Raw genomic sequence first — 12,500 nt, forward strand, 5'->3', positions numbered from 1 at the left:
TCCAAGGAAGCGAAGGAGCATTTTCCCCAAAATCTCAAATTATTCTTTTAAAAAACACAATTCTGCTGGTATCGTTTGTGGATGTTGGTCGAGTGAAAGAAGTCGACATTGTGCTGACACAAAGTTTTCATGTAACAATAGAGAACGATTATTATCCTGAGTCACTCTCATGGAGCCTGTGAGATTCTCTGCGGGTTTTAAATGGCCGAGTGCTCTGTGCTTCACTCTTATTGAAATGCACTTTATGGAAGAGAAGATGTTGAGGTGTGGGACAGATGGAGCGTTTGGTTTGTTGTTCATGTTGAAACTGTTTCATGAGACTGAAAACTAACAAATTACACTTTTTTTCAGGTTTAAACTTGTTTTTTTTATTTACTGCATATGTGTAGCAAAGCTTGTCCACTCAACTGTAAACAGTCTGCAGTATTTTTACAATAAAATATGTTAATAAAGCCAGTGTGAGTGGTCACTGCTTCTCTCTCAGCCATTCACTGATAAAGAAATAACAATGGGAACTAAATAATTATAATTCCAACAGTAAATCTTTATGAAATATCTTTTGGAAAATATTAAATAAACACATTTTAATACATATCGAATGTTCTGTCACGTGTTAATTGAAAATAAAAACATTATTTATTAAATAGTTTTACATAAGTTTGGACCAATGGGATTTTCCTATATAAAATGTAACTACATTACGCAGAATGCATCGTTTCTCTAAAGACTATCCTGCAGGGGTGCACTGGTTTCATTCACACTTGAAAAATGACAACATATAATTCAATATATATAAGTGTTCAGCAAACATGTTCTCAGTAAAGCTTCATTAAAACTTCAGAAGGAGACACGCACCTGGGTTTGGTCAGTGTTGTTCTGCCTCCCTCTGGTGGTCTGACTGTGTCACCACAACATGTTTGGTCTGCAGGTGGCAAACTGCAGCTCAAGAAAACTGAAAGTGAATTATTATTATTATTATTATTATTATTATTATTATTATTATTATTATTATTATTATGTGTGTGTCTCCAAACTCCAGCAAAACCGTTTATAGACCTTATCCAGAACCGGATCCTGATCCTGGATCAGGGCTAAACTATTCCCCACTGTCAAATATAAATACAAGCAGGCTGCATAAGCTGCATAGATGTGTTTACATTCACATACTGCACATAACTACCTACTGTATGCATGTAAAGTAACTTATTGCATTACACACTGAATGTTTATTGTTTACTTCTATGTGTGTGAAGTTAATAGACCTTAGGGCAAGGCAGGTTTATGTGTATAGTACCTTTAATCAAGTAGGCAATTCAAAGTGCTTTAAATAGTGAATGAAAACATAAAGACACATATATGGGATTTTAAAAGAGTAAATTAAAATACAAGATTGAAAAAGGTTAAATAGAATAAGACATGTTAAACAGAAGAATAAAAATGACAATGCAGTGCAATATATTAATACATAGTCCCAAATTTGATGACCAGTGTTCCTATTATTTTCACAGTTCAGCACAAACTGAACATTACAACCTCCAAGGAGGATTTAAAGCCTGACTCAGTGAACCTAATAAACTGACAACCGCATGTGGATAAAGTATGTATGGCTGTCTGTCTGTCCGTTTTCACATTGACCTCGACTGCCCTCGCTTCGCTTTCGCAGGACTCGCTTAACTTTGTCCCCCGGTGGCTCCAGTAGAAGCTCTTCCGGTGTAAGAATAGTACGTTAGCGGTTTGTGTGAAGGTCGTGAGTCCAATTGTGAGTATTCCTCTAACTAAACTGCTTTAAACCCCTGTGTTAAATTTCACTTTATAACATTTTAACCCGTTAACTTTTCCCACTGAACACTGACTCTCGGATTTGATCAGTTTCTTTGATTTTTGTCTCTTTCTGATGTTGTCGCCGGCTAGTTAATAGTTAGCTTCATCCAGCTAGCTGACGGTAGCTCATGCTGCCGTTATCCGACATTGCGTATTAACGATTAGTCAAACTTTAACGTTAAATATTCAGGTTACATTTATACTTTTCGCCCCTTATGTCATTAATGAGTAATACTATGATAATACGAACAGATGAGGACTTAAACGTCGTGTCCCTATTGTGACTTTATGCTAACGACCCTGCAACGCAGCTGCTGGCGTAGAACATATTTTACTTTCTGTTAATATTAAACTTAAATGTATATTTAGTGGCACTTTGCTGAAGGTCCTTATTAATGTGTTGATACAGAAGCAGTTCTGACCAGCATTAAGGAACTAAATTAGTTCTGTCGGCCTCGTTAATATTTCATGTCAATGTATAACACGTGAACACAGACAGAGATCATTTTTACTAATACAGATAACATACAAAAACACACTGACATTTTCTCCGGGATTAAACACAACAGTCCATCTGTTAGACTGATTTAATGTAGTGACCTCCAAATAACTCAGACTCTGATTCAGCATTTACAATAGTGATTCGGTTTTTGCTCCTCAGAAACTGAATTTAAAGATTTAAAGCTGTTTAAAACCCACTGTCAGGTCTGTGAAACCTTTAAATTGTTTGTGGAAAAAAAAAACATGAAGACATATGAGTTAAAGGGAGAATAAAAATGACAGTGCAGCTACAGTGCAGGATATTAATAAATGCAGCAGCTAACAGAAAAAGCAAAAAGAAAAGGTGGAATCGACCTCAGGTTTTCTGCTGCTTCTCCATGTTTAGTTTTGACTCTGCAACAGAGTAAGAGTCTGGCCGGGTCATAATGGATCAGTAATGTCACTGCTTTATAAACCAACATGTTTGACTGAAAGTGTCACAAAGAAAATCCAATATCAGCTATTTTTTAATGAAGTAACCCCTCCATAATCTGGTGATAGTCAATTTAGATAAAATGACTATTGGAAACCATCGCAAAACACATAACACGTATTATGAGCTAATTTCTCTATCACGATCACCCCTGCTATGTTAACTGATGTTTTATAGATTCATGTGTCAGAATTTAGAACATTTCTACCTCAGTTTTGCCAAACTCAAGGATTCATAACCTCCCATTTCAATTATAGTCACTGAAAAACAACTGCAGACACAGTTTGTTTCAGAATTCTCATCAGACAATAATCTCATGTCCCTGTTTTATATATTTGCTGATAGAAGAAAATGAATCTCCAAGTCTTTTCTCCAAAATTATGATTTCTTTTGTAAATGCAAAAACACCAAACATTTGGTGCTTCCAGATTCTCAGTTGTGAGATGTTGCTGCTTTTCTCTTATATTGTAATGGACTGAATATTTTTGTGTTGGTGGTCGGACAAAATGAAACATTAGAAGGCTCTAATATATTAATATTGGTATTTCACTGTTTTCTTTTGTTTGATAGACTAAACCATTGTTGACTAATTCAGATTATAATCAACATAGTAATCAATGATGAAGATAATCATTAGTTTTAGCCCCATTTTATAACAAAGGGCACATTTTTGTGATAAATGACATGACACAGGATCAAACAGACTGATGTAAAACTTGAACTAATAATGACCTCTGTGTTTAGAGTTTGACCTCGGCTCATTCACAACTCTTCACCTCTGTTAGCTGCACTCTGCAAAACTGAAAATTACAAGGAGTAACTCCATGTGATAACATCTTGACAGCATTTATTTGAAAACAGCTGATGAGAGAGAGACTGTATATTTCACATGACGTAGAGCAGGAGACTGATCAAAAAAAGTGCTGTCTCACTGTACAGTCGCTCCTCACTGTTATTATTTGGTGCAGTTATGTCGTAGGGATTCAAATGCTGACGTCATAGATTGATTTATGTCTTCATCTCCTGCAGGTGATCCATCATGTCTCTGCCAAAGCCTGTGATGAGGGGGATGCTGGCCAAGCGTCTGAGGTTTCACCTGCCCATCGCTTTCGCTCTGTCTCTGGGGGCTGCCATTGCATTCAAGGTGAGGGGAACGACACACTCACATGAGGCTACGCCCTTAAATCAGATCACACTGTTGGGTTAAAAAAAGTAACACTTAATAGAGTTGATGATGGATTTGCTTCTGTGTGAGCAGTTAGTATCAGCATCTGATTTATCTGGTTTTACGTTGAATATATAGAAAGATGTTTTAATCTTTGCGACACAATATAAGTAACACAATAGAGACAGCACAGCCACTACCACACACTGCAGCTTCATGTGTGTTTAGAGCTGAGGCTACGTCCATACTACTATGTTTTCTTTATAAAACTCATCTTCTTTGCTACGTTTTCACCTCACATCACTCACAACACTCACATCTGTTCAGTTCCTCTATTTGAAACATGAAAAATTAAAACTTAATTCTAACATTTTCCTTAATTCTATCCTGTCAGTCATCTCTCTCTCTTTATGGTTTGATTGAAGTTGTGAACAAACAGATGTTTTTTTGTTTTGATCTTCACAGTACACAGTGACAGAGCCCAGGAAACGGGCCTACGCTGAGTTCTACAAAACGTACGACTCTGTCAAAGAGTTCAACGCCATGAGGGAAGCCGGCATCTTCGAGAGTGTGCGGCCCTCTGGGGAGTAAACGCTCTGTGAGTCTTTTCAGATCAATGGATCAATGTGAAGTTCAAGGCTATAAAAAAAATAACATGGTTTCTTCAGGAACAGGTGCCATTTTAAAAATACAGAATCTGGGTTTGTGAAAAACTTGATTAATACACAGTTCAATGAAAATATTAAAAACAACTAATTTTTTTTTTTTCTTCTTCCAGCTCTTCTCTCCCATCATTCGTTCCAGGTCTGAGGATGAAGTTCCTTCTTGCCCACTTGGATGTTATTTACTGATTAGATGTGAACTTCGCTATGCTGTTTTGTTCCTCTAATAAAATATTCTATTAATGTAAAACTCCTTTTGTCTTTGTTTTGTGCTCATGAAAGGAAACTATTATATAATCTACTTGTTGATTTTTACAGAAGTAGATTTAATTTTCCAAATAATCTGGAAAAAGGATGAGATGCACTCATGAATCGATCAGACTATTTGTATAGCACTTTTTATATAAACAATGTAACAAAGTGCTTTATAGAATAATAGCAATAACCCCCCCCCACACACACACACACACATATATATTTACACAGAATAACAAATGACCAAGTAATAAATAGAAATAACAAAGAAGAATAATAAAACAGGAATTGAGGAAACGATATGATGAATCTCATAAATTTGCACTGAGGAAACACTAAAGTGAGCGACAAAGATAAAATAATAAAATACTAAAGCAGAGGACGTATTAAAGTGACTCAAACCAGAAATAAAAGGTAGGATATTAAAAATCTAATAAAAATGAAGACAAAATAGTGAAGATGGAGCAGAATCTCAGGACAATAACTTTAGGCATTATTGTTGTATATAGATTAAATGAAACTAAAGTCTTATATTTACTGTTATTGCGCTTGTTAATATTCAGTATGACAGCAGGACAGTGAATGTGGCGCCCCCTCCCGACGCTCTCCTGTACTGCAGCCTTTGTCTGCACCGCCTTCCTCCACTCACTCTTCCTGGTTTCTTCAACTGGATGTCACGGCGTTTTGCCGAGCGGTTTGTCAAACAAGTCTAAAGTTGTCCAGGATGAACCCGGCGGCGAGGACACGGCAGCTGGGTGAAGTTTGTTCGCTGCTCGAGCCTCGTTTCACTGAATGATGAACAGACGAGCTGTTTTTTTCGCCGCACTGACTGAACGGGCTAACTGCTGCTAGCTGCTGCTAGCGTTAGCAGACGGCGTCAACCGTCGGTTTGAATCGTTGACAAACTCGGTCAAGTTTGACCACAGGCGACTGAAAAGGAGGCGGCGAACACACGGGAGGACAGCATGGAGAACAAGGACAAAGTCCAGATGAGGAATCACCCGCGAAGGTAACGTTAGCTCAGAGTGAAAACAGACGGTTTGAGATGCGTGACATCCTCATTGACTTTATGTGTGTGGCTTGAAGTTAGCTGCTGCTGCTGCTGGGCTCAAAACAAGCCCGAAAAAGACACAGATACGCGGTCAGAGTCAGAGAGTTAGAGACATTACACAACCGAGTCTCATAGCAAACCGTTTGTATGTGACGTTAAACCGTTGATGTTAAACCGTTAATGTAAAACGAGAGGGGGCTACAGGAGCCAGGTGAGGACTATTTTATGGACCAGGGTCACGGATTTATACTGACATATTAACACTTCACCTTCAATCCACCTGTTTATCATTTGTGATCAAAATTTAACATTTAATAAATGTTTATATAATGTATATATAAGAATATGTCAGCATTTATTAATGTATTTGGTAATATAACTAATGCTGAATCCTCCATCATGAATGTTATAATATAGTATAGAAACATGTAATAGAAACACTTAGTTCCAATATGGTGCCAAAATGTTAAAAGACAAAACACAAGAAAATATAACATAAAACTTTACAGTGAAATCCTCAAATACAACATCTTATCACCACAAATTATTAATTAGAGACACCCACATCAAATTACCAAAGTACAGTAAGGACATTTTGATTGTTAAAGTAAAAATGTCATTTAAACTTTTTGTAACATTTTCTTCTAAATCTCCATATTTATCACTACAATCACTATGTAAACACATTAAGACTGTAATCCACTTATACGTAATGTACATGTACTAAATGTATGTAGTAATAACTACAGCTCCTCTACTGTATAAAAACATAACCAATGACATTGTTGTAGATCTGCAACATTTAGTTGATTACTCGATTAGTCAGTGGACAGATCATTTATTTTTTTAAGCAAAAGTGCCAAAAATTTGCTGATGACAGATGTCAGTTTGAGGTTTGAAGATGTCAACTTGTATTGTGGGAAGTTATAGAAATTTTTTTTTTACTATTTACTTCTACAAAATAATCAGTAATGAAAATAATCATTAGTTGCAGCCCTGTGTTATAGTAAAACTACTTAACATCTGTGCTTCTTGTTCGTTTCTTGGACTGAAATAAATAGAAGCATCTAAAATATGTTATAAATCTCCACCTCTTATTGAATTAGCTCAGTGACTGTTGTGTTGATCTGTTTTGTCTAATCCCTGGTGTTTGTCACTATCAAAGCTCTGCTGATCCAATTTAGTGCCTTAACTGTGTTTGTTGATCGTGGCTCAGCTGCTGTAAGTACGTCAGCTCAGAGCAGATACGGGCGCACTCATGTTGGTGAGGTGTGTGTGTTGGGTTGAAAGTGGTTGTGTGGTGTGGTTTTGACAGAGGAGCTGGTTCGTCAGGTGGGTTCATACTGGCTTTGTGGAAGAAAAAATTAGGTCACTGCAAAGAGTGATAACTTGCTTGATAAAACGGAAATGCTAACTTTGTTTTCAGATGTAGCGTAGAGTTATAAAAGTTTAGCCACTGCTGGTCAAACTACTTCTTATTTTGATTTTTGAAGTGAAAATAAGTAAATAGATCCCCTGAAGCAGATGGACATTAAAATGAGTCTTTCTTCAAATTTTAATGCACACAACTTAAAAAATTGAAAATAATTAAACAGTAGTTGTGGCATGTTTTGGGTGGGAATATTCTTCTTTGGGGTTCTTTGAGAGCAGTCAGTCAAAAAATGAAAGTGAAAAGAGTCTGGTTTCTGTCAGGACAATGATTCAAAGCAGACTTCAGAATCCCCCATGAACCACTTCAAGAAATACACGCTGACGCCTCGGGGACGGCCCCCACAGTCCCCTGAGCTCAACACCACTGACACTCTGTGGGAAGTTCCTAAAGACCTAAAATATATAAGAACCTGAGGGGATCTGCAGGAAGAGGCTGAAAATCCACCAGTCAAGAACAGAAAGGCTTTGAGCTGCTCCAGAAACTGTTTGCAAGCTGCTTTTTTTCTAGTTTTTAAGTTAATGATAAAAAAAGTAATGGTGTATTAACGTTTGCAGGACGTTCATTTTCATGTGTGTTTGCTGCGGGGCTGTATTTACTTCTCTTCACTTCAAAAATCAACAATATCTTTTATTTGCATAAACTTTGCACCTTAAAACTGTATAATAATTCTAATAATAATTCTAATATAATAATATTATAATAACTTTTGTCATCCCTGCACTGTGTGTGTCAGTCTGTTGGTGTCAGTGCACCACTGCTCCCAGACGTCAGCTCAGCAAAAAGCCGGATTCAAATTTGGAGAAGTTCAGTGCAAGACAGGAGTAAAACTACAGAATAATCCTGAATGTGTTGATTCCAACTACCCATATATTTCACTGAAGTAAACGTAGCAGCACCACAGTGTAAAATTATAATTAAATAAATTATTACTAATATAAAAAATATATTAGAGACTTTAGAGCTGAAGCAATTAATCAATTAATTATTTATAAAGCCAGACATTTGAAAAGTTCCTGATCCTCCAATGTAAAGGTTTTCAGTTTTTCTCTGTTTTATATATTTTGGGGTTTTGGACTGTTGATTGGGTCTTTTTCTCCAACACTTTATAGACTAAACAACAAATCATCAGCAGATTAATTGATAATAAAATCAATTGTTAGTTGCAGCCTGACAAGTTTTAACCAAAGTAAAAGTGTTATCAGCAAAATGTAGTTCAAGTATCAAAAGTACAGTTTGTTGTTGTGTGTAATGGTAACTCCTTTTCAAAGTGTTGTTATATTAATTCATCATCACTATTTTTTGTAAAATTTTTATCTAGAAAAAATAGTAACTAAACAGCTGTTAGAGAAATGTAGTGAAGTAGAAGTGAAAAGTTAAGTACAATTACTTTCTACCACTGATAGTTCATTAGTACTTCCACCAGTAATCCTATAATGATCTGAAGCAATTAGTCGATTAATTAATTCATCTTTTGGCAGAAAATTAATTGGCCACTGTTTCCATAATGTATGAATAATTTTAGTCATTTTTAAAGCTAAATATTCTCTGGTTCCAGCTTCTTAAATGTGAGGATTTGCATTTTATAGAAGAAGTGGCCGATCAATTAATCAAAAACGAGATTTTGTTTGTTAATTAATAATGAAAAGAGTTGCGGAGCTTCCCCCAGGAAGTCGTTTAGCTGAAGTGGTGAGCGCCACAGATCCTGACTCATCTCATCTCATGGGTTAGAAACAGCCTGAAGTCACACTCATTAAACACACAGCCTTTTCTTTGAAGGTTAATGTTTTATTTCATATACATGTATAAATGTTTTATGATGATAACGATGCTAGTCTTTGTTTCAGGGGGAGGGGATAATTATTGGATCATTATTCATAGTCGGTAGGAAACTCCACAACACTGAGAGAAATCAGTGTATGAGTGTCAGAACAGTGACGCTCAACATAAGAAAACTAGGAACACATGATGTAGCTCTTCGTTGTAATGTTTCACATGGACACGGTGAGAGATGCACTTTCTGTTTATTGTTTAATTTAGAAACTGGTTTGACAGCTCACTTTATTGTGTTTGACAGTAGGAACTGAGTGGTTCCTTTTTCTGTCCAGTTATCAGGAGGATGCTGGTAAAACATTCGGCTGGTTTGTTATCACGTTCCCTCAGTCATCCACTGCTTCCTCATCAGGCTGGTGTAAGACTCTCACTTAGTGCTGAGACAAGAATGAGTCTCATCACATTCACAGTCTGTCCTCCAGAGAAACCTTCACTCATGTTTCATCCCTTTAATTCTGTTTGACCGTTTGTTCAGCACCAGCAGGTCGGCCTGAGCGATACCCAAAATGTAATATCTCCATACAGTCCAGCCAGGTAGCGAGGTGGACTGCAACACTGCAAAGAAAAGATGAAAAATATCATATATCATGATCATGTCAGGTAATCAGCATCGAGTATCTGTAATCACAACATCCATATTTAGCTTATTTATTTAATAACTAATAATTTACTTTTACTTTTTGACCATTTCAAATAAAATCTTGAGGATAAAGACAGAAGGAAGCAGCCAGTGTCCTGTAATGTTCTTTTGCTCAACTTTCCTAAAATAAAGGTGTTAAACTGGAAAGGTATTTAACTACTTTTAATTAAATTTAAACCAGTTTAATCAATTAAACCACTAAATTAAAACCTTGAACGTGTTTTGACTCGAATCCAGAAGATCCAGAGGAACTTTTGTCTTTATTTATAATATTAAAGTAAGTAAGTGTGTTTCTGGTTCACTTGTCCCAGAAGAACGACATTATGAGCAGCTGTTGTTTCTGAGTGTAGGAGTCAGATCCGTAGCACTGAGACTGTTTCTATCAAAAATAGAAGCACTAGAAAAATAAGGAAAAGAGCTGAGGACAAACGAGGGACATTTTAAATTTAGAAATGTAAATATTTGGTGTGTTCAGAACTTTGAGCCACTGCAGATAAAAGTGCATTTTAGAGGTTCACAGAGTCCAGTGGGAACGCAGATTATGGGCTGCTATGGTAGATTAGCATTTGAACGCTCAGCGCGGTGACTTGTGTGGTTTGTGGCTTGAAGTCGATACTCTGGGATCAGCTGGGCGCATGGCAGCGCAGGGCGGAGAATGAAATGTGGCTCAGAGGGTTCGAGGAAAGCCACAGATGCAGATCAGATCTGTTATCAACAGACAGACGAGAGGATTGGCTGCAGTTTGATGACGTTGTCGTTCAGAGCTTACATTATCAAGATGTAGCTTGAGCCCTGTCTTCTTTTTGTAATTTAAGTTTTATTTCTTCAGACAAATTAATATGCATTTTCAAAATTACAGCAGAAATAGAGAAGCACAAAATATTCCTCATATTTGTTCATAACTACATGACGTCAGTCTGCTGTTTTCAGCCCTTTTCCTCTTATTACTCAACAGTAAATTAATCATAGTTTATTTGCCGCGGGATGACCTGCCCCACCCTGGTGTAATGCCACTAGCTCCAGTGTGAAGACCATTCACAGAGCTGCTCTCATGTAAACTTTAACCTTCATGTGCATCCTCCTGAGACCTGCTGGTACATATGATTTTCAATTTCTAGTTAGTACATCTTAGTACGTCTTTCAAAATAGAGGTGTGAGATAATGATATAATATCAGTGTTGAGATGTGAGACCACACTGTGTATTATCTTGAGATGTAACTGTGGTTCATCGACTGCAAAACAGCAAACGGCATTAATGAGAAAACTTAAATTAGGGAGTTAGTTTTCTAAAATGATTTCACAAGGATTGATCTTATTAGAGACCATTGTTCAGTGTCTCTCTCTCTCTCTCTCTCTCTACCACTTACTGTCAGTAAAAAGGCAAAAATGCCCCAAAACAAATATGTAAATAAATAATTGTGTGTGTGAGAAACGTTGACCATCACATCAGCTTCTTTCACACACTCCTCGGTTAGATTAAATGCTGTATGAAAGCATCCAGGCGTCTGAGCAGGAATCAGACGGGTGACACCACAGATGTGAGCGGAGCAGCAGTTTGTGTCTTTGATTAAAAACTGGTTTAATTTGACATTTCCTCCTCTCGTCTTCCTGTAATCATCCTGAGAACGGCTCGTCGGCTGCATGTAGGACACGTCTGAATCTATTTTTGTTGGAGACTATTTTTGTCTTCTGCCTTTATCAAACATCTGGGGAGGTTTTTCAGCAGCAGAGCAGAGGTGGACGGTTACACCCAAAACAAACTACTGCCTGTTAACTGCAACTCAGAACTGTTACTGATACTGATTCATTATTAAAGCCTAAAACATTGGCTTTCTGAGGTTTAAAGCTTTTTTGTTTGTTTGTTTGTTGTTTTAAATTTTTAAATTTTATTTTTTTTCTCTAAATTGCTGAAAATAGAAAAAAGAGCAGAGCAAATATTAATCAACAAATCAATAGTTGAACTTTTAGATGTTAATTTAACGGTTTTATGAAATGCTAGAAAATCTGTTGGGAGAAAACAGGATTAAAAAAACAAACAAACAGTATCAGTCATAGGGAAAGGTGAAAATGAGAGAGAGACCGAGCTGACGCAGTTTGTTAATTAATCGATCAGTTGTTTCAGCTAATTGATGGTTTGACAGGAAATTGGGGAGATTTGCTGCTTTCCACGTTTTCTTGTTTTATGAGTATAAACTGATTCTTTTTGGGTTTATGCTGTTGATCAGATAAAACAAGACATTTGAAGACGTCACCTTTAACTCTGGGTCGACCAAACGACTTCTGCATTAATCGAGGAAATTATTGGCAGATTAATCAATAATGAAAATAATCATTAGCTGCAGCCGAACCCTGAAGAACTGTGTTGACATGAAGAAGTTTCAGTTGAACTTTTTTTTCTTGTCCGTCCATCTCCCTAACGTCTCCTGTCTCCGTGGTTACAGACAGCTGAAGAAGCTGAGCGAGGACAGTCTCACCAAGCAGCCGGAGGAAGTGTTTGACATCCTGGAGAAGCTGGGTGAAGGGTGAGTCACAGCAGCGTCACACAGTCCTGACAGATGAGATCACACCTCGTCCTCTGTCCCTCTGTCTATCTCTGTCGATCTGTCTTCCTCCTGTTTGTCAGCATGAAGCTCCTCCCCCTCCTCCGGTGCCCATCAACATAAACACTGC

General features: G+C 37.1%; 2 protein-coding genes across 3 annotated transcripts in view; both read left to right on the forward strand.

The window, feature by feature from the left end:
* Window positions 1-1,677: 1,677 nt before the first annotated feature.
* Window positions 1,678-4,874, forward strand: LOC111224362 (cytochrome c oxidase subunit 6C-1). Of its 2 annotated transcripts, none has more exons than XM_022748822.1 (3): window positions 1,678-1,759; window positions 3,824-3,938; window positions 4,425-4,550. In XM_022748822.1, the coding sequence occupies exons 2-3, from the start codon at window positions 3,834-3,836 to the stop codon at window positions 4,548-4,550; spliced, it is 231 nt and encodes a 76-aa protein (XP_022604543.1). In that variant the 5' UTR covers window positions 1,678-1,759; window positions 3,824-3,833. The 2 variants fall into 2 exon arrangements, with proteins under 2 accessions (XP_022604543.1, XP_022604542.1); XM_022748821.1 differs by lacking the exon at window positions 1,678-1,759 and adding an exon at window positions 4,738-4,874 and having other exon boundaries at window positions 3,834-3,938; window positions 4,425-4,557.
* A 669-nt stretch (window positions 4,875-5,543) lies between these two features.
* LOC111224361 (serine/threonine-protein kinase 4-like) overlaps window positions 5,544-12,500 on the forward strand; it is a 31,719-nt gene continuing 24,762 nt past the window's right edge. Inside the window, exons 1-2 of the mRNA XM_022748820.1 lie at window positions 5,544-5,885; window positions 12,272-12,352. Coding sequence (XP_022604541.1) covers window positions 5,842-5,885; window positions 12,272-12,352 — 125 coding nt within the window. The 5' untranslated portion in view covers window positions 5,544-5,841. The remainder of the gene's footprint in view (window positions 5,886-12,271; window positions 12,353-12,500) is intronic.

This window comes from Seriola dumerili, unplaced genomic scaffold (genome assembly GCF_002260705.1).
Source record: "Seriola dumerili isolate Sdu_G_001 unplaced genomic scaffold, Sdu_1.0 BDQW01000133.1, whole genome shotgun sequence".
Taxonomy (NCBI): Eukaryota; Metazoa; Chordata; class Actinopteri; order Carangiformes; family Carangidae; genus Seriola; species Seriola dumerili.

Excerpts from the sequence above, each read along its gene's own strand:
- LOC111224362 (XM_022748822.1), top strand. The coding sequence starts at position 3,834 with ATGTCTCTGCCAAAGCCTGTGATGAGGGGGATGCTGGCCAAGCGTCTG. Across the intron at positions 3,939-4,424 it reads GGGCTGCCATTGCATTCAAG|TACACAGTGACAGAGCCCAG; the intron begins GTGAGGGGAACG and ends TGATCTTCACAG.